At 44.3% G+C, this 21,545-nt stretch overlaps 1 protein-coding gene across 1 annotated transcript in view; it reads right to left on the bottom strand.

The window, feature by feature from the left end:
• Positions 1 to 21,545, bottom strand: part of LOC122920076 (low-density lipoprotein receptor-related protein 5-like) — an 833,413-nt gene that overhangs the window by 126,242 nt on the left and 685,626 nt on the right. The window contains 1 exon segment of the mRNA XM_044269285.1: positions 16,731 to 16,921. Within this exon segment, the coding sequence (XP_044125220.1) occupies positions 16,731 to 16,921 (191 nt within the window).

Raw genomic sequence — 21,545 nt, forward strand, 5'->3', positions numbered from 1 at the left:
GATTGACAGCTGCTCCACTATCTACAAAAATCTCACCAAAAATGTTCTTGCTCTCTAGCGCCACCCTGGCAGGCAGGACAAAACGGGAACTACAAGCAAACGGAAAACCTTCAATTTCCGCCTCAACCCTGCCAATTGTAACAGATGGAACATTTTTAAAAGATTTTTTCCTTTTTGTTTCTTTATTACTCCCAGAAAACTGCCTGAATCTCCTAGAGGGACAAACATTTGCCAAATGATTTATACCTCCACAACAAAAACAAACCTTCCCGAATCTTCTATTGTCAGAGGCAATCAACCCCAGCTGCATGGGCTCCTGCTCAGAAGGGATTGAGAGTGACTGAGACCCCTGTGCACTGAATGAGACCGCCGCACTGTCCTTGGACTGAGTATGACAGGAAGGAGAGATCTCTCCTCTCTCTCTAAGACGCCTGTCAATACGAACGGCCTGAGACATAGCAGAGTCCAAGGAGATAGGCCTCTCATGAAAGGCAAATGCATCTTTCAATCCCTCTGAAAGACCATGGCAAAATTGACTTCGGAGTGCAGCATCATTCCAACCAGTATCAGCTGCCCATCTCCGAAATTCTGAGCAGTATATCTCTGTGGATTGTTTACCCTGGCTTAACAGACGTAGTCTAGACTCAGCCAAAGCAATACGATCCGGATCATCATATATCTGACCCAGGGCTAAAAAGAATTCATCCACTGAACGGAGGGGCCGTGCCCCCACCGGCAGCGGAAAGGCCCACGACTGAGCGTTACCCCTGAGCAGCGATATAATGATCCCCACCCTCCGTTCCTCATCACCAGAGGAATGGGGAAGAAGGCAAAAATGGAGTTTGCAAGCCTCTCTGAAACGCACAAAATTCTCACTACCCCTGGAGAACGTATCCGGGAGCGAGATCTTAGGCTCAGAACAAACTCCATGAACGCAAGCTGAACCAGTCACTAGAAACTGAGAAAGAGTCTTACGGAGATCTGCTACCTCCAATGAAAGACCCTGGAAGCGTTAAGTCAAAAGTGAAACCGGATCCATGCTTGAGACGGTTTTGGCGGCTTATAATGTCACGGAAGGTGTACAGGAAACAAGACAGTGCAAAATGAATATATGACTCACTGGATCCAAAACTAAGGAACAATAGGGAGACCCCTGCATAAGACCTGGCACTCACCCTGACTGCTCAGCCTATGCGAAAATCCCAATGGTAGATGATCGCATATCCTCGTACCTCGACTGTATAACACCTGAACACCTTATAATAGTGAGGGGACACAACCACCGGCTCCCTACACTAGACACGGAGGGAGTCAGGGTCACCTGGGATCCAGCAAACAGAAAATCACAAATAAATGTACAGCACTTATCTTGTAGAAGACTGGAAAACAGGATCAGCATGCGCACACACTCCAGGAAGTTGTACAAGCCGCACACTAATGCATTATGGGGAGGAATTTAAAGGGATGCAATCAGTCAAACTACATGACAGCTGAGAGAGGCTAACGAGATGAGGAACTGAAAACCAGAACAAAGAAAACTCAAGCTCATCTGTGGCAGACTACTTATCGTAGACGGCTCCTGGGCGGGAGAGCCTGTTAGGCTCATGAACGTGTACGCCCCCCCCTGACAAGGGTGAGCGACTGGAGCTCTTCCAGGCCCTCCGACTGCAACTCGCTACCACTAGGACTGTAGTGATAGCCAGGGTTTTCAACTGCCCGATCGAGGAGGACGGACACAGCTCCGGGACGTCAAGCAAGCTTGATGTCACTTCCAAACTGCTCATTATGATGGTGACCGAAGCGTCCTTGCAGGACGTTGTGTGCTCCATAGGGAAAAGCTCCATTAATTATACATGGAGCCGACCCAATCGCTCACTTCGTTCTCGGATCGACTTTGTGTTTACCTCTCGGGCAATCAGGCAGTGTAGGCACTCTATGCTCCCTTGCTTCTTCTCTGATCACAGGGCCATTCAGGTCCAGTGCACCCTAGGCACCAGGTTTCCCCCAGGCCGCAGGTCCTTAAAACTGAACTGCGCCCTGCTGAATCGCGAGCACGTGCTTACGGAACTTAGAGAGGTCTACATAGCCTGGCGGAATGAGAAATGCTTGTTCCAACGGACTAGTGACTGGTGGGAGTATGTTAAAGTCCAGTTTTGTTGTTTCTTTCAGGCCAAGCAACAATATCAGGTGTGTGAGAAGAACGCTGCAGCGTGAGCTGCGGTCCCTGCAAGACCTTCAACGGTGCGGCTGGAATGTTAGAAAGGAGCTGGAGGGGGCCAAAAAGTGCCTGAAAAGGCACTTTGAGGAGGAATCCAAGTGAATTGTCTTCTGTTCCAAAGTGGAAAACCTGGAGAAGGGTGAGAAGTGTAACTCGTTCTTTTTTAGGAAACTCCACACCGGCCACACTCCCCTGAACGAACGTCGAGACAAAGACGGCAACATGCGTTCGGGGAAGGAGGAAGTAATGGGAACACCGACCAGACGGCCGCCGATAAATTCCTGTCAGGTATCACTAATCATCTTGACCCTGCAGGTACGGAGGCCATGAATGACCCTCTGACGGTGGGGGAGGAGCTCTCTGCCGCTAGATCCTTTAGGTCCGGCAGGACCCCGGGCAGTGACAGCCTCCCAGCGGAGCTCTATGTAGCGCTGGGGGATCTGATCTGTCTGGACCTGCTGGAACTCTATGAGGAGATGGTGGTGGAGGGTAGGATGCCCCCATCGTTGAGGGAAGGAATGATCACAATTCTGTATAAGCGGAAGGGGGAGAGATGTGACCTGAAAAACTGGCGTCCCATCTCTCTCCTGAACGTGGACTACAAGATCCTCGCAAAGGTGCTAGCCAACCGGCTGAAGGTCGTCTTCGGCAGAATTATCCACCCGGATCAGACCTGCGGCATTCCTGGCCGCAGGATCGCAGATAGCCTCGCTCTCATGAGAGACACGGTACAAAATATCAAAGACCGCCGTGCACATGCGGCCCTGGTCAGCCTTGACCAGGAGAAGGCCTTTGACCGAGTGTCTCTCATGAATTCATGGGCAGGGCTGTGCGCAAGCTGGGTCTAGGCAGGAGGTTCTGTTCGTTTGTTGACCTGATGTATTTTGACATTTGCAGCACGGTTAGTGAACGGCTGGAAGACTGACCCCTTTGCAGTGCGCTCCAGGGTCAGACAAGGCTGCCCTTGTAACGGATCTCCTGGCACCCCGACCGGGTACCTCCGTCGATAGATGCTCCTAGTGCTTTCCGAGGACTCCAACCACTCCACTTGACACCGTACGCACTGCAGACCCCACGAACCGCCGAAACTTGGTTGAGGTCTCACCGTCTCCTACCCACCCTGGACCTACGACAAGGCTCCAGGCTCCAGTGGGTGAACCTCTCCTAAATCCCGACACAGGAACAGCTCTTACAAGAGCTAGTAGTTATGCCAGGGGAGTATAGCAAATCTCCAGCGTATAGCAATCCCCCAGTGTCGATCAGTTACCCAAATACCAGCCTCAACATGATGAAGGATAAAACAGGAACTCTTTATTGAGGGCTACCCGCCCGTATTTATGCAGGTCCCCATCTGGTGGACATGCCCCTAGGGGACCAGAAGGAAGACTGTGACACAGGACAGATATGCAGCAATTCAGGATACACAGACAATATATCCCCACAATGCATCATGGTTTCCTCCTCTCTGCCCTGGAGACACCCGAGGAGCAATTCAATTATCTCTCAGGACAAAGGGAAATCGCCAATACACATGTGGAGACAACAGGACAGAAATCACCATTTAAACATACAATGTCACAACCCTTACAGTAAACACAGACATTTAACATATCCCCAGATAGCTCAAGTCTGAGTGCATATTATTAGGTGAATGGCACTCAGACTACACGAATACACTAAAATTATCTATCTGGGTACCCTCACATAACATACAATACAATTCCAAAGACAGAAAAATACATGAACTTATATAAGTATGCCGCTATTGCATAAAACCGGTGCATACAACATGAGACCGTAATCACATTGTAAGAGGCTGGCAAGTAGTCCTCTCCAAGCACTTGTGGCAACCTCAAAAGAGGGGAGTTTGTCACATATCTTCACTTTGGGGTAAAGACTAAACAGGTATCTGACCTCCTGTCGGTCAGTACCTAGATAAGTCGGGAAGCTCCCCCACAAAGAAACATTAGCAGAGTTGCCCACCCACGGTAAATAGTTAACAGGGTAGCTCACCCACCAGGGACAGTACTGGTCTGTAGGTCCCAGGTTGTGGTGAAACAGTTCTGCATCCTCAGTCTCCCTGGTGCAGCTAGGCAAACCGCTGGGGCTACTTGGGGAACAGCGGCCAGCATTGTTCTGCACTGATGCCAGCACTTCTGCTGGGGGGAGGGGGTGCAAGCCAGTCCTGTAACAAGGGGGTCGTGGAGCAGAGGCTAGCGGCCCTCTGCCCGGATGTCAGCTCTTCCGCTGGGAAGGGATAAGTGGGTATCGCAGGCTCATCCCCTGCCCCCAGAACTCGGTTGGAGGTATCAGTGGGTATCGCAGGCTCATCTCCAGAACTCGGTTGGGAAGTAGCTGGGAAGGGGAGGGCTCGCTTACCTCCTCCTCCTGGTATCCCTGCGGAGATGGCTGGGGATCTGGACCGACCGTCCAGCATCCCTGTAGGACTGGCACTGACCCCAGGGTCTCAACTGCGCCTGTGTAGAGGGGTTTGTGTTCCCCTTTTCCCGGTATTTCTGGCTGCTGTTGGATGGTGAGGCCGGTTGCCTCTCCTCCCCAGGACTCTGGTTGCTGTAGGGCAGAGGGACCCAGCATCTCCTTCCCCTGGAACTCAGGTTGCCGCTGGGGAGAGAGCGGTTGTCTCCTCTCCCTGTGATATACACTGCCGTTGGAGATCTGGGCATGCGGCCATTGGGGCCCGGCCACCATAATTTATGAAAGGCATGCAGCATCGGACTGGCCCACTGCAGCACTACTTAGTTATGCTTGGTCCCCAGCTGCACAGCCTATGTGCATCCTGTTTCTGCATATTGAGAAGGAACAGAGAGTGAGAGTGAGACCACGGAGTGGAACTCTGACAGGACTATCAGCTTTTGTGTGTAACTAGACATTAAGCCCGTTACAATAAACGGCGCAAGAACAGTAGTGCATAAACATTAGTAGGAACAGTCTATATTAAATAGCAAGGGAATTTGACCACATTGTATTTTAATTTGTCAAAAATATTTTGGCAAGAAGTCAAAAGTAAAATAATAAAAATAAAATGGAAACGTATATATATTACAGTACAGTAAGTATAATTAAGTGTTCTTGCATAGCAAGACCACTTAATGTTATCTCACATATATATTATTATGTTGGCTTGTAAAAGCAAACATATTGTTATTCGATAGTCAAAAAGCGTTTCAGCTTATTATTATTCTTAGCCACGTTTTCTATACGCTACTCCTCCTACAGTTTTGGGGCTACATACCCCAAACTTTCTACACTTCTTCGACCTATAGCGACTCGAGTTGCTTGTGCTTTTCTAAGCGATCCCACCCCCGGGGCCCCTGTGGCGGGCCCCGGAAGCCCCCTTTTTTCCCATAGACTTTGACAGGGTACATTTTCAAATCGCTCCCACTCGCCAGGCTTTGACGCTAAAGTCACCAAACTTGGGTCACTTAGTCATGGAGTCAACCCGAAAACGTTGGACATATTTCGGGGACCCCAAAAAGTGGGCGGGGCCACACAGAACCAATCAAAATCTCCCCATTGACTGTAATGAGACCTTCAAATTGCTACTTCTCCCACATTTTTAGGAGTACAAATTCCAAACTTTGCAGACTTGGTCGGCACCCACCCGAGTACCTTGCTTGTGCTTTGTTACCCGATCCCACCCTCCGGGCCCCTGGGACAGGGCCCCCAAAATCCATGTTTTTCCCATTGACTTGGACAGGGACAATTTTCAAATCACTCCCAGTCGCACAGATTTTAAACTAAAGTCACCAAACTTGGGTCACTTAGTCATGGGGTCAACGCGCAATTTGTTAGAACATTTCGGAGACTCGAAAATGTGGGCGGGGCCACACAGAACCAATCAAATTCTCCCCATTGACTACAATGAGACGTTCAAATTGCTACTCCTCCCACAGATTTAGGAGTATAAATACCGAATTTTGCACTCTTGGTCGGCACATACCCGAGGATCTTGCTTGTGCTTTGTTAACCGATCCCACCCTCCGGGCCCCTGGGGCGGGCCCCCGAAAACCTATTTTTTTCTCCCATAGAGTTTTATTGGAAAAATGCAAACGTTTGTCACTCATACAGCTGCGGAGTGAAACTCACCAAACTTGGGTCACTTAGTCATGGGGTCAACCTGAAAATTTCTGTCACATTTTGGGGACAATAAAATGTGGGCGGAGCTACAAACAACCAATCAGATTTTCCCTATTGTCTTCAATGAGAAAATTTTAAATTGCTGCCATTTCAACATTGTTAATGGCAGGGTTGTTAAACTTAATATATTCGGTTAATAGGTGACTAGAATTTAAATGTTTTAAAGTGGGCGGAGTCTACAACGGCCAATCAAATTTCAGCTATATGTTTTAATGGAAAAATTTAAAACTGCCGCTGCTCTTAGACTGTTAATGGCAGGATCCCCAAACTTGGTACAGTTGGACAATTTAGGATTAGGATTAATATTCAGAAAAGTGGGCGGGGCCAAAAACAACCAATCAGATTTCTTTGATTGATTTCAATGGGAAAATTAAAAAATGCTGAAAATTGAAAAATGCTGCCATTATTGATGTCAGGGGCTTCAAATCTCAGAAATAAGGTCATAGATTACTTTGGCTTCAAAAATTGAAAAATTGGGCGGAGACAACAACAACAAATCAGATTTTCCCTATTGACTTCAATGATAAACCTTTAAATTGCTGTCATTCTCACAATATTTAAGCCAGAATACCCAAACTTGGCACCGTAGGTCATTGGGTGACTGGATTCAAAAATTTATAAAAAAAGTGGGCGGAGTCTACAACAGCCAATCAAATTTTAGTCATTTATTTTAATGGGGACATTTAAAACTGCCGCTGCTCTTAGACTGTTAATGGCAGGATCCCCAAACTTGGTACAGTTGGACAATTTAGGATTAGGATTAAAATTCAGAAAAGTGGGCGGGGCCAACAACGACAAATCAGATTTTTCCTATCGACTTCAATGAGAAACCTTTAAATTGCTGTCATTCTCACAATATTAAAGCCAGAATACCCAAACTTGGCACCGTAGGTCATTGGGTGACTGGGGTCAAAAATTTATAAAAAGTGGGCGGGGTCTACAACGGCCAATCAAATTTCAGCTATTTGTTTAAATGGGAAAAATTCTAACTGCCGCTGCTCTTAGACTGTTAATGGCAGGGTTCTGAAACTTGGCACAGTTGGTCACTGGAGGACTGTGCCAATGTATATCTCATTTTGGGGACACTAAAAAGTGGGTGGACTTTAATAGGAAACCTTTAAACAGCTGTCATTCTCACAGTATTTAAGCCACAGCACCCAAACTCGGCAGGGTGGGTCAGTGTGAGACAAAGGTCAAAATGTATAAAAGTGGGCGGAGTCTACAATGGCCAATCAATTTCAGCCATGTGCTTAAATGGGAAAAATTCAAACTGCCGCTGCTCTTAGGCGCAGTTGGTCACTGGAGGAATGGGATTAAAATTCAAAAAAGTGGGTGGAGCCACCAACAGCCAATCAGATTTCAAGCCAACATCTTGTGGTTTCTTCAGAAACGCCCACTCCAGTTGTAAGCTACTGGTGGAGGCAAGAACGCTTCACACAATTTCCCCAGAAATTGTACTTTTTCTAGTTATTATTGCCTTAGTGTAAAACTTTGTAACAATCTGCAATATACAATATTTTAAGCAGATATTCTGGAAAAATGTTGTATTTTTTTACCTCTTGAAAGTTTTCTATAAAATGTCTTTATAGACAACATTTCTTGTAAATATCTGTCTGAATTTGGCAACAGTTTGCCTTGTTCAGGACCATCTACAACCTTTACAACCACATCTGAAAAAGTTCTAACTCTTGATAATGCAACATATAACTGACCGTGGCTGAATACTGTTTCTGGCAAGTAAATGCCAACTTTTTCTAGGGTTTGCCCCTGAGCTTTACTAATTGTCATGATTGTCATGACTGGTGGCCGAGACTGTTGGCACTGTGACTGGTTGCTGTGGCTGGCAGCACTGAATAATAGATAAAACGACTGGCACTGACTGGTGGCAGAGTCTTCTGGCACTGTGACTGGTGGCTGACATGGCTGGCACTGACTGGTGGTGCTGGGACTGCGGCTGGTGGCTGAGACTGCTGACACTGAGTGCTGGCTGCAGCTGAGAATGCTGGCACTGACTGGTGGCTGAGATTGGCGGCTGTGGCTGGTGGCCGAGACTGGTGACTATGGCTGAGGCTGCTGGCACTGACTGGTGGCTGTGGCTGGTGGCCGAGACTGTTAGCTGTTGCTGAGACTGCTGGAACTGTGACTGGTGGCTGTGGCTGGTGGCACTGACTGATGGCTGAGACGACTGGCACTGACTGGTGGCTGAGACTGCTGGCACTGTGACTGGTGGCTGAGATGGTTGGCACTGCCTACTGGCACTGACTGGTGGTGCTGAGACTGCTGACTGCGGCTGGTTGCTGAGACTGCTGGCACTGACTGGTGGCTGTGGCTTGTGGCTGAGACTGCTGACACCGAGTGCTGGCTGCAGCTGAGAATGCTGGCACTGACTGCTGGCTGTGGCTGGTGGCCGAGACTGGTAACTATGGCTGAGACTGCTGGTACTGACTAGTGGCTGTGGCTGAGTCTCAGCCACAGCCACCAGTCAGTGCCAGCAGTTTCAGCCATAGTCACCAGGCACTGACTGGTGGCTGAGACTGGTAGCTGTGGCTGGTGGCCGAGACTGTTGGGTGTCACTGAGACTGCTGGCACTAAGACTAGTGGCCAAGACTGTTGGCTGTCGCTGAGAATGCTGGCATTGTGACTGGTGGCTGTGGCTGGTGGCACTGACTGATGGCTGAGACTGCTGGCACTGACTGGTGGCTGAGACTGCTGGTACTGTGGCTGGTGGCACTAACTGATGGCTGAGATGACTGGCACTGACTGGTGGCTGAGACTGCTGGCTGAGATGACTGACTGGTGGTGCTGAGACTGCGGCTGTGGCTAAGACTGGTGACTGTAGCTGGTGGCTGAGACTGCTGGCACTGACTGGTGGCTGTGGTTGAGACTGCTGACACAGAGTGCTGGCTGCAGCTGAGAATGGATGGAACTGACTGTTGGCTGTGGCTGAGACTGCTGGCACTGTGACTGGTGGCTGTGGCTGGTGGCACTGACTGATGGCTAAGATGACTGGCATTGACTGGTGGTTGAGACTGCTGGCACTGTGACTGGTGGCTGAGATAGCTGGCACTGAATGTTGGTGCTGAGACTGCTGACTACAGCTGGTGGCTAAGACTGCTGGCAGTGCCTGAGACTGCTGGTTGTGGCTTGTGGCTGAGACTGCTGACACTGAGTGCTGGCTTCAGCTGAGAATGCTTGCACTGACTGGTGGTTGAAGTAACTTTGTTTGGGTAAGCTGGTGATCAGTTCTCAGGACCTTACTTGGCTAGCAGAGATGTGGACAGGGTATGACATGTCTGGATCAGTGTCGGCCACAGAGTTTGTTTTCTCAGTGCCCGTTGAACCTCACATGGACATTTCTTTTGGCATCCACGCAGAGGACTTCAAGACTTTATGGAATGATATTCATAAATCAAAGGACGAGGTCATGTTGGAGGAAGTGGACAATTTATTCCAATGTCTTTACTCGCCTTTCTTCAGACATTTGAATGAGCTGGCATCGGCTTGTTTGCTGGACTGTCTTTCAGTTATCAGCCATAACCCCATACATTTCTTGATCCGTATGCATTACCCTCGTGGTCACTCTGGCACTAGTCGTCAATCCATGCTTGTTGATGAAGCACTTTGTTTTTCCAGCTCTTCTTTTAAATCTTGTGGTTTTGCACCTTCTGTGCTGTATTTTATGTGTGTTAAGATCCTGTTTGTTAAATAAACATTGTTTTTTCTACTCTGTTCAAAAAAATAAAAAAAATAATTGGTTTGTGATTTGGTAGACAAAAGCAAGTGGGTACAAAACACAGAAGACATGCAACTATTCTATTCACGTGTCATCTCTGTTTTGGATCCACTTCTGTTTTTTTGGGCATTAGCAATACTGATGGATTACTGACCAAATGCTGACCGAGTGAAGGCGGACAGGCGGACGCTTCACAGACAGGATCCGTTTTTTGGGGGTTATTGTTCTGAAGGATCAGAGGTAGGGCAAAATAATCAGTGATGTCAACACAAACTTACTGCTGACACCCTCTCCACTCTAAGAAAGAACCGGCACTCACTGGCGTGTTGCAAAGAAAGTTGATGTCTTTAATGGTCACATATATACATCTGTGACGCGTTTCGACTCACATCTGGAGTCTTTCTCAAACAAATGAATATGACATACAAACTAAGTGAACAGGTGAGACTTAAATAGACCGCCAAAGCGGAAGTGACATCATAGTAACCATGGTAATGAAGTATACAAAACAAATCAAATCAGAATATAACTGAAGAAACTATGATTGAAGAAAGGATCCCAGCCGCAACAAACATCATGGTAATTCTAATACTGTTACAATGTATATCCATATAATGATCCATATAATGATGATGTAGATGATGCTGATAATGGTGCCGCTGGGATGTCTTCAAATTTTCTGCAAAAGAAAAATAAAAAAATATAATAACTATAAAGCTATGAAACGGAGGGAGAGAAAAAGGGTTAATCACAGATATAGAATATGTGCATAATATCCTGGAGACTTACAGGAAACTATGCAGGTCATACTCTCGGTTCAAGCCTTTGGGCTCCAATGTTTGCAAAGTGTGAATCCAATAGGATTCACGCTTCTTCAACATCTTTACCCTATCGCCACCCCTGCGAGGTTGCGGTACATGTTCAATAATCTGAAAGCGAAGTTGTGATATATTGTGATTCTGTCGATCAAAGTGGTGCGGGATGGGCAGGAGCAAGTTTTTAGTACGTATTGTAGACTTGTGTTTGGAAAAGCGATCCTTCATCCGCATGGAAGTTTCGCCTACATATAACAAGCCACACGGGCACTTCAATAAATAAATAACAAAATTACTATTGCATGTGTAAAATCCCTTAATGGGAAATTGTTTGCCAGTTTGCGGATGTGAGAAGAATTCACCCTTGATTACACTTGAGCAATGTATGCATCCCAAACAGGGGAAGGTGCCATTTTTTGGTGTAGATAATGTACTTTGTCGTCTCTCAGTATGAGAACTGCCAATGTCGGCCCGCACCACCATATCGCGTAAATTCTTATTGCGCTTATAACAAATAAGCGGACGATTCTGAAATTCTTCAACAGAGGGATATGCCCTAGATAAAATATTCCAATGTCGGTTGATAATTAGTCTGCATTTATGCACCCAAGGGTGAAATTTAGAGACAAACGGAATACGTGGTGGTTTAGTGGTTTTGGCACATGCCACAATGGCCTTGTGCCTTTCTTGATTAAGTAATGAGGTGGGATATCCGCGTTGTTTAAATCTATCACTCATCTCATTCAAGCGGATGTCCTCAGTCCCAGTGTCAGAGACAATTCGTCGAATCCTCTGAAACTGGGAATGAGGTAATGCTTTTTTGACGGTTGGGGGATGGTTGCTTGAATAGTGTAAAAGAGAATTTCTATCAGTATCCTTAATATGGAGATCAGTTACTATGACTCCACCATTTCCTTTAGTGACAACAGTATCCAAGAAACTAATCCCCCTATCATCATAATGTAAAGTGAACTGGAGCTCACTCCACACAGAATTTAAAAAATCCGTAAACTCTAGAAGGGTCCGAATGCCGCCGTGCCACACACAAAACACATCATCGACGCCAAAAAATACAATGCAATATGAACAGCTCATTTAAATAGATGTATTTATCTTCAAACCATGACATGTATGTGTTTGCGTACGGCGGTGCGGCATTCGAACCCATCGCGGTCCCACAACGCTGTTTATAAAAAGTATCCTGAAATAAAAAATAATTTTCATACAGAATAATTGTCAATAAACTCAGAATTTTTTTTTTTTCACCTGAGGTGTAAGAAGAAAGAGTTAATAACCACTCAACGGCACGTATTCCCTTTGCATGAGTAATAGAAGTATATAATGAACATACATCGAAAGTAACAAGCAAATCATCCTCCTGTAACGTCAATGACCTAACTTCATTAAGAAATTGATTGGTATCCAAAAGAAACGAAGGCATGGTTTTAGTTAAGGGTGTTAAAACCTTATCTAGCAAGATGGCTGGAGGGGACAAAATCGAGTCCGTCAAGGCCACAATTGGTCGACCAGGGGGCTGGGTGAGAGACTTGTGCACCTTAGGGAGTGTGTAGAACACCGGCGTAACAGGATGATGATTAATCAAATACTCCCCCAATTTTGGATCTATAGTTTTATCCTCTAAGTATGTGCCTACCAAGGTGCAAAGCTTGTTTTTAATAGTATATACAGGATCCCCTTGTAACGGTTGATAAATCTCATTGTTGGATAGTTGCCCCAAAATTTCAGCAATGTAATATGCCTTGTCCATAACGACAAGGGCACCTCCTTTGTCCGCAGGTTTAATGATTAAAGTGTTGTCATGTAAAAGACCCTCCATGGCTCTTTTCTCAGGACATGTGAGATTATGTGTTAAGTGACACCCTCCTTGTCTTAAATCCTGCAATGCTTGAGAAATATCTTTTTGAACCAATGCTACAAATGTTTCTACAGGATGATAGGATTTAGGCGGTTGAAAATTACTCTTCAACCTCAAACCGAAATCCTTAAGGGTCAAAGAAAATTCATTAACATTGGCATTCACAGTCACATTTTTATCGGGATCAGAGAAATGCGCTTTGAGCCTGATGTTCCGGAAAAACCGCTGACAGTCCATGTCCAATTCAAAGCTGTCCAACGGAGTAGTCGGACAAAAAGAACAAGCCCCTTGTTTGGGCACCTTCCCCTGTTTGGGATGCATACATTGCTCAAGTGTAATCAAGGGTGAATTCTTCTCACATCCGCAAACTGGCAAACAATTTCCCATTAAGGGATTTTACACATGCAATAGTAATTTTGTTATTTATTTATTGAAGTGCCCGTGTGGCTTGTTATATGTAGGCGAAACTTCCATGCGGATGAAGGATCGCTTTTCCAAACACAAGTCTACAATACGTACTAAAAACTTGCTCCTGCCCATCCCGCACCACTTTGATCGACAGAATCACAATATATCACAACTTCGCTTTCAGATTATTGAACATGTACCTGCAACCTCGCAGGGGTGGCGATAGGGTAAAGATGTTGAAGAAGCGTGAATCCTATTGGATTCACACTTTGCAAACATTGGAGCCCAAAGGCTTGAACCGAGAGTATGACCTGCATAGTTTCCTGTAAGTCTCCAGGATATTATGCACATATTCTATATCTGTGATTAACCCTTTTTCTCTCCCTCCGTTTCATAGCTTTATAGTTATTATATTTTTTTATTTTTCTTTTGCAGAAAATTTGAAGACATCCCAGCGGCACCATTATCAGCATCATCTACATCATCATTATATGGATCATTATATGGATATACATTGTAACAGTATTAGAATTACCATGATGTTTGTTGCGGCTGGGATCCTTTCTTCAATCATAGTTTCTTCAGTTATATTCTGAATTGATTTGTTTTGTATACTTCATTACCATGGTTACTATGATGTCACTTCCGCTTTGGCGGTCTATTTAAGTCTCACCTGTTCACTTAGTTTGTATGTCATATTCATTTGTTTGAGAAAGACTCCAGATGTGAGTCGAAACGCGTCACAGATGTATATATGTGACCATTAAAGACATCAACTTTCTTTGCAACACGCCAGTGAGTGCCGGTTCTTTCTTATCGTTGATGTGAGATCGTAATCTCAGGACACGTGCACCACGCTATTTTCCGGAGTGCCGGCTGATCATTATCCTTGTACCCTCTCCACTCTGTCAGGGGGCTATACTTGTATAAGCATTTAATAGAACAGGGTCTGTAGACATCTATGTGGAATTGGCTGATGACTGTGTAAAAGGAGTGTGCTTCTGCTTGGCGCTAACATTGACCTGTAAGGCTGAGTTCATACTTAAATTATTTGGTCAGTTTTGGCCCCGTGACTGGCCAAATAAGTGAAGTGTGCAGTGATTCTAAATGCAATGCTTGTCATCTGCATGTCATACGGACTCACAGTATTATTTCACTACCAAAGCAGACTCCCTATGCGTGTTACTGCAAGGCACAGTGTTCTACACCACTATAAAGGCTCTGTGCAGCCATAAAATAGCAGTTTAACGTAATTCACTGCAAATTTATTCATATAAAAAAAAAAAAGAATTCCTCAAACAATTGTTGAATCGGCGATCCGAATTTTTGAAAAATTCACTCATCTCTACCGTTAACGTTTTAAGGACCAGGTATATGCACAGTGGAAGTCCACACTTTTAACATGGCAGCCGCCCAGAAGTTAAGCAGGCACCATAGTCTACAGGTGCCTGCTGTTTTACATAGCAGACACCCGGAAACATTGTCTGTGATTGGTGATAATGTAGTTCATGGATTTTTAACCACCTAATGGCTCCCCTTGCGCCAAGATCGAATGAGCAATTTGGAAAGTACTAAATGTCCCACAGGTGAACCCCTTAGTGACCACCCCTTTTTATGGCGGCACTTCAGCCCAAGTTAGCGATAAAATCAAGCACTGTAGCTCCGTGCCCGCAGCTACCGTAGGTAGCTGAGGGCTTGGGGCAGTGATCAGAGACCGTGACAAGTGGTCTCTGATCACGTGATCGGCGTGATACAATTTATCACGGCGATCACAGAAAATGCCGGCAGCGGAGCTGCCTGCACTAAACTTTTTCCCTCCTCTCATGTAAGAGAGGAGGGACAAAGTCTCCGATGCAGTGATCGGGTCCCCCAGCGCTTCTGGCCCTAAGCTCGGTCCCGATCCTTACCCTCAAGAAAAATGGCGGCGGTGGCGGCACAGCGCATGCACAGACTGAAAGCCATCCGCCACCGCTCACCGCTGCTTTCAGTAAGGTCTCTCTCCTCAGGAGAGGAGAGAGAAGTTCAAATTATGCTCCGAGATGTGTTAAATAAAGTTATTAGGGCACCCCCCACATCTAAATAAAATAAAAGTGCAGCCAAAATAGATGTGGAAATATATTTCTGATAAAAATATTGAATAGTATTTATTTATGTATGTGAAATATTGCAGTTGAAAATAGGAAAATGTGCCAATTTTTAAACATTTTCATAAATTTTCATTTTTTTTTATAAAGATACGCATATTTTATTGGTAGAATTTTACCCCCTAAGTAAAGTACAATATGTGACGAGAAAACAATGTCAGAATTACTTTGATGTGCAAAACCGTTACAAAGTTATTCTAAGCTAAAATGACACGTCAGATTTCCAAAATTTGGCCTGGTCATTAAGGCTCTAACAGGCTTGGTCACTAAGGGGTTAAATAATTTCAGACTGCAATGTTATACCCAAAATGCCCATACTATTCAAATACAGTATAAACCTATTTGTCTTTTACGATAAATGCTGTAATGAAAAAAAAAAAAAAAAAAAAAGATTCAAAATGGCTTATTCACAGTTTTTATTTTTGGTAGTTTCACCACCAAAAAGTTGAATAAAAAGTGATGAAAAGTCAAACACTTCAAAATAGTATGAATAATGACTACAAATCACCCTGCAAAAAAATGAACCCTTAAACACCTTCATAAACATATATATAAAAAGTTATTAGTGTCAGAATATGGTGAAAGTAAAAAAAAATTTTTTTCAAAGTTTTTATTTTATTTTTAGTATTAAACCACAAGAAAAATATATAAATGTAGTATTGCTGTCATTTTCAATGGGCCTTTATTGAAAAATATTGAGCCATTCTGTCGCAAAGGGTTAACTGTTTTTCTAACTGAGGAAATGGTGCTTTCACTTTCACAGTTTGATTATCATCTAATAACCCTTATCTCTAAACTACTAAAAGGTTATAAACAGTTATTTAAGCTGCATTCTTATCAGATAAGGATTCATCTTTAATGAGTGTTTATAATTTGAGAGAGCAGAGATAAGAAGTCCATCTACTCCCCAGATGACTGAAAAGACAGAAAATCCACAGGCAGCTAGTAGAGCATGTCAGCTTTGTACACAAAAAAGATTCCATATAGTTACTAAAGACCAATTGAAAAAAATATTTTTAGCTCAAAATAAGTACAATGCAAAAATAAAAAATGAATTGCCCCCAAAGGTGTACATAGCCTTTAATGGGTTAAAATTGCCTGAAATACATAGACAGGACTGTGAATGTGCACTGGAGTCCTCTCCACTATGTTGGCATGGCTGCAGCAGTCCGGACTGTGTTTTCAATGCAGCTTTGAATGCTGACAGCTTGGGAATGGGTGCAGTAGGAAAATAAATGAAAAAGGCAATCTGGACTGCTTATCTGCAGTACTACTCATGTGTTACTGCAGATAATAGTACAGAATTGTGGTGACAGATTTCCTTTAAATGCATACGATTCTCATCCATGGTGTATACCACATTCATGTTAACTCTTACCAGATAAGTTGGAGCTCTCTATACGTTTCAAGTCTGCATCCACCCAAAACAGTTTCCCCAGCTTGTGGTCAACAACTAGAGCAATAGGCCTGATTAGACCTGTGGTGAAGAGAACTTCTCGCTCTGTCCCATCTAAGGCTGCACGCTCTATCTTTGAAGATCTTTCTTGCATGTTTGTGAAGTAGATGTATCTAAAATTACAAAAAATATTAATAAAACATAATTAAATAGATTTTGTACTTAACCCTCCTCTTATGTTAGGGTCAGAACCGACCCGTTTTCAGGTTTTGAATGTCTATAAGTATCACATAAATTTGTTTATTGCAGGAACCTCTATTTAAACAATGTAATAGAAAAAGAATCCTTTTCACTAAATTATAAAATACTGTGGTTAAAATTAATACGTTTATGGTGTTAGGGTCAATTCTGACCCAGTTATAATATAAGATTATAGGACACTAATAAGTGCCAAAACTGAAATCATAAACACTCTCTCTGCTTAGTAACACTGACAGCCAATTCCCTCTGAATTCCCAATTCCCTGTGAGCTATAGTTAGGGAGGGGCCCATCTCTTTGCCTGCTTGTCTGCTTCTCTAAATAAAGTAAAGAAACATAGGACCATTACATTTCAGAGTTGCTGACTTGCAGAGTAATCATCTCCAATATGCAGCATGGGAGGTATGCTATCAAAAGAAAGGTCTAAGGGTCACAACAAAAATATTAAAACCAATTTTTTCAAGGATAAAGAAGCCTAACAAGGTAACCAAGAGGTAAGAAACAAATTGGATGATAAATAATTGTTCAGAGGGTATTTTATGGCTGATTTAAGACACGGGTCAAAACCGACCCGTTAACATCATGGATAGTAACAGAAAGCTAACATAAGAGGAGGGTTAAATATTCATACTCTAAAAAGGAAACAGGTTCTTTTAACTAAGAGATTACTAGAAGGACTCTTTCTTCAAGACCATTCCTCTGTTTGTTGGTGTTTTGCAATTTATTACTCCATCTCTGTTGTATTACCTCTGTCTGGTGTATATCCATGTTTCTTGAGATTTTTTTTTCATTTACAGCCTGAAGAAGGGATCTCAGAGTCTGGAAAGCTTGCTTTTTAACATAATTTATTTTAGTAAGCCATAAAAAGGCTTATCATAATATTTTATATTGCGTCTCTTTTTGAGAGCATCAAGACTTCTCACATGAAAAGGTGTACTTACACATTAGAAAGAAGTTGGTTGATGGTTTAATAGAAGTTGAACAAATATTTGGTAAATGCTAATTTCACAGACAAATCCAGGGGTGTAATTAGAAAAGGCTTAGCCCTATAGCAAATTGGCATTCATCATTAATTACAAAAAATATTAATAAAACACCTAGGCCATGTGGCCTAGGTGCAGCTCAGCACCATAAGGTAATACAAGTTACTGCGCTGTGCTTGGTAAGCACGGAGAAAGCTGCAGTACTCACAGGAGCACTGATGCCTTCTCAAACAGCTGATGAGCGGAGATCTCGGGTGTTGAACTCCCACCAATCAGATACTGATGACTAGGGATGAGCGAATCGAATCCCACTAAATGGAATTCGATACGAATTTCAGGATAAATTCAATTCGCCTAGAAGCTGAAATTCCTTGTGCTTAGCGACAGCAAATTGATTTAACCTGAAATAGTATAAAAAAAAATAAAAAATAATCTAACTTTCCGCCTCCAATTTGCTCGCGACGGGCCGACAGCCTCCATCTTGCTTGAAGGTCTCGCCCGAAATCCTGTGCGGTGCGAGATCACATCATCATGCCGGCCGGCGTGATGGCGTAATCTCACACCGCTTGGGATTTCGGCCGAGATCTTCAAGCAAGATGGTGGTGGCCGGCCCGTCGTGAGAAAATGGAGGGGGTAAGTTTGATTTTTTAAGTTTGACCATCTAATAAATTTTGCGGGCGAGTGCCTGCTGCCGAGCTGACCATCTAAAACATTTTGTGGGTGAGGGCCTGCTGAAGAGCTGACTATCTAAAACACTTTGGGGGCAAGGGCCTGCTCCTGAGCTGACCATCTAAAACATTTTGTGGGTGAGGGCCAGCTGCCGAGCTGACCATCTAAAACATTTTTTGTGGGTGAGGACCTGCTGCTGAGCTTACCCTCTAAAACATTATGGTTGAGGGCCTGCTGGTGACCCTCTAAAACATTATGGGTGAGGGTCCGCTCCTGAGACATAAGATGGTGGCTGCTTGCTATCCCAGCACAAGACTAGAAAGAACCAGGAACTTAACCACAATGCCCTGGGACTCCCATAATAGATAGGAAAAACAGGCTGGATGAAATGCATGAACTCATCAATAGATGGTGCTGTTACCATACAATATAATGCAAATGAATTACAACACAGTTAAATGCAATGTCAAGCAGATAAACACACAGAAAAACAACTGGATCTGCATCTGGGGACAGAACACTCCCCGCTTGACTTCAACTGATGTCACTATTGTATTCGTTGGGTGCAAACAGTAGAATGAGTTCTCCTACTGGTCTGAGGAACAACTTGGTCTCTCTCTGTCTCTGTATTTTAAATTCTACTTTGCGTATAATTCCGTCCTTACTTGGGAATGTCTTAGTCACAAGACCTAACAGCCACTCGTTTCTTCGTGACTGGCAGTCTTTCATTAGGACTACATCACCGGTCTGGAGGTTAGGCTTGCTGGTTTGCCACTTTCTCCTTGGTTGCAGAGTGGGAATGTATTGCTTTTTCCACTTGCCCCAGAAAGAGTTCAAGAGACTCTGTACATGTCCCCATCGATTCCTGAAAAGATCTTTCGAATTAAATTCTCCAGGTGGAGCACAAATTTGTTCAGTCTTTTGGGTAAGCAGTGTGGCGGGTGTAAGAACAGTTGGGTCATCAGGTCTATACAAAGGGATGGGGCCTGTAAACCAAATTGTATCGGTTGACAGCAACGGATCTAAGTGCTTGTTCCACAGAGTTGAGATGCGTAGGTACATATTTCCATTGTTCAGGAGAGGTCGATCTTTTGATCCTTAGAACTCTGTTGTTGACGTAGACATAGAAGCGTCTAACTTCATTACAGATATATCCAAGTACTATCTTGCTATCGGTATAGAACTCAGAGTCTTTAATCTCCAGGTCCCTTTCTGTAGCGATGAGTTCGGCTAACTCCACCGCTAACAACGTGGCACATAGTTCCAGACGTGGTATTGTGTGTTCATAGAGTGGAGTTAGTTTCGCTCTACTCATGACGAACCCCACGTGGCATTGTCCACTGGTATCTAACGTCTTCAAGTAAGCTACAGCCGCAATTGCTTTGACTGAAGCATTGCAGAAGACAAAGTTTTTGTGTCTCAAACTTGGTAGTTGGTACAGAAACATTGGCGAGCTATGTGAAGATCAGATAAGGCTGTAAGGGAATTCTTCCAGGCCATCCATGTGGTTCTTTTCTTTTATGGGAAGGGGAGTATCTCAGTTGGACCCTTCTCTGATGAAGTCTTAGCATAGCTTTACCTTCGATGAGTATAGGAGCTGCAAAACCCAGTGGGTCATATAAATTGCTTATGGCCGACAGTACTCCTCTGTGAGTAAAGGGTTTTTCTTCTCTGCTAACCTGGAAAGTGAAAGTATCAGCTTTTATGTCCCAGAGTAGGACAAGGCACATCAGAGGGGAGTCAAAGCCTAGGTCTAAATCCTTCAAGTCTTCTGAATGGTCCTGAGAAGGAAAGGTTTCTATAAATTTCTGCCTGTTAGAAGTTATCTTGTGTAGCCTCAGGTTAGACAAAGAGAGCATCTCCTGGGTTCTTTTAAGAAGACTGATTGCAGTCTCATATGAGTTCATTGATTTCAGACAGTCATCCACATAGAAGTCCTTCTCTACAAAGAGTCTGACATCCGCTTCATACTTTCCTTCTACTTTCTGAGCTGCGCGTCTTAATCCATAGATGGCGACTGCAGGAGGTGGTCTATTGCCGTAGATGTGAAATTTCATACATAATACTCTGTAACATCTTTAGAGGGATCATTGTCCTTGATCCATAGGAATCTCAAGAAATGTCTATGTTCTTTCTTAACTAGGAAGCAATGGAACATCTGTTGGATATCAGCCGTGAATGCAATGGAGTCTCTGCAAAAACGGAGAAGCACTCCTATGAGCTTGTTGTTTAGATCCGGGCCTGACAGCAAAACGTTGTTCAATGATACGCCTTCACACTTGGCACTTGAGTCAAACACTACTCTGATCTGACCTGGCTTCTTCAGGTGATACACCCCAAACACAGGCAGGTACCAGAGCTCTTCTGAGTCTCGAAGTGTGGGTGCTTACTCTGCATGACCGTTTCAGAAGTACAGTGTACACCTCCCAAACAGACTTCTCCTACAATGACCCATCCTAGGTCAAGTCTCTGGGCGTATGGAGCGTTGTGAGGTCCATTGATCTACTTTCTAACCTTGTGGACCTGTAGGATATCCCTCCCGAGGAGTAAGACTATCTGAGCTTCGGGATCAAGGTTCGGGATCAGGTGTCTTATACGCTTCAGGTGAGGCTGATGCGCTGCTACTTCTGGCGTAGGTATCTCGGACCTGTTGTCAAGAATCTGGTTACATTCCAGAATCTGGTTACATTCCAGTATAGTTGGTAAGGGAAGACACACTTGACCATCGCTGGACTCAACTATGTAGCCGCTTGCCCTCCTTCCGGTGGTGTTCACAGTACCACCTCCTCTGAGGTCTCTGCAAACCTCTGTACATTTAGAAGTAACTTCCAAAGTGTCAGTATTATGTGTCCTTCAGCTTCCCGCTATGCTCTTGGGTTTTGGTTG

This window comes from Bufo gargarizans, chromosome 10 (genome assembly GCF_014858855.1).
Source record: "Bufo gargarizans isolate SCDJY-AF-19 chromosome 10, ASM1485885v1, whole genome shotgun sequence".
Classification (NCBI taxonomy): Eukaryota; Metazoa; Chordata; class Amphibia; order Anura; family Bufonidae; genus Bufo; species Bufo gargarizans.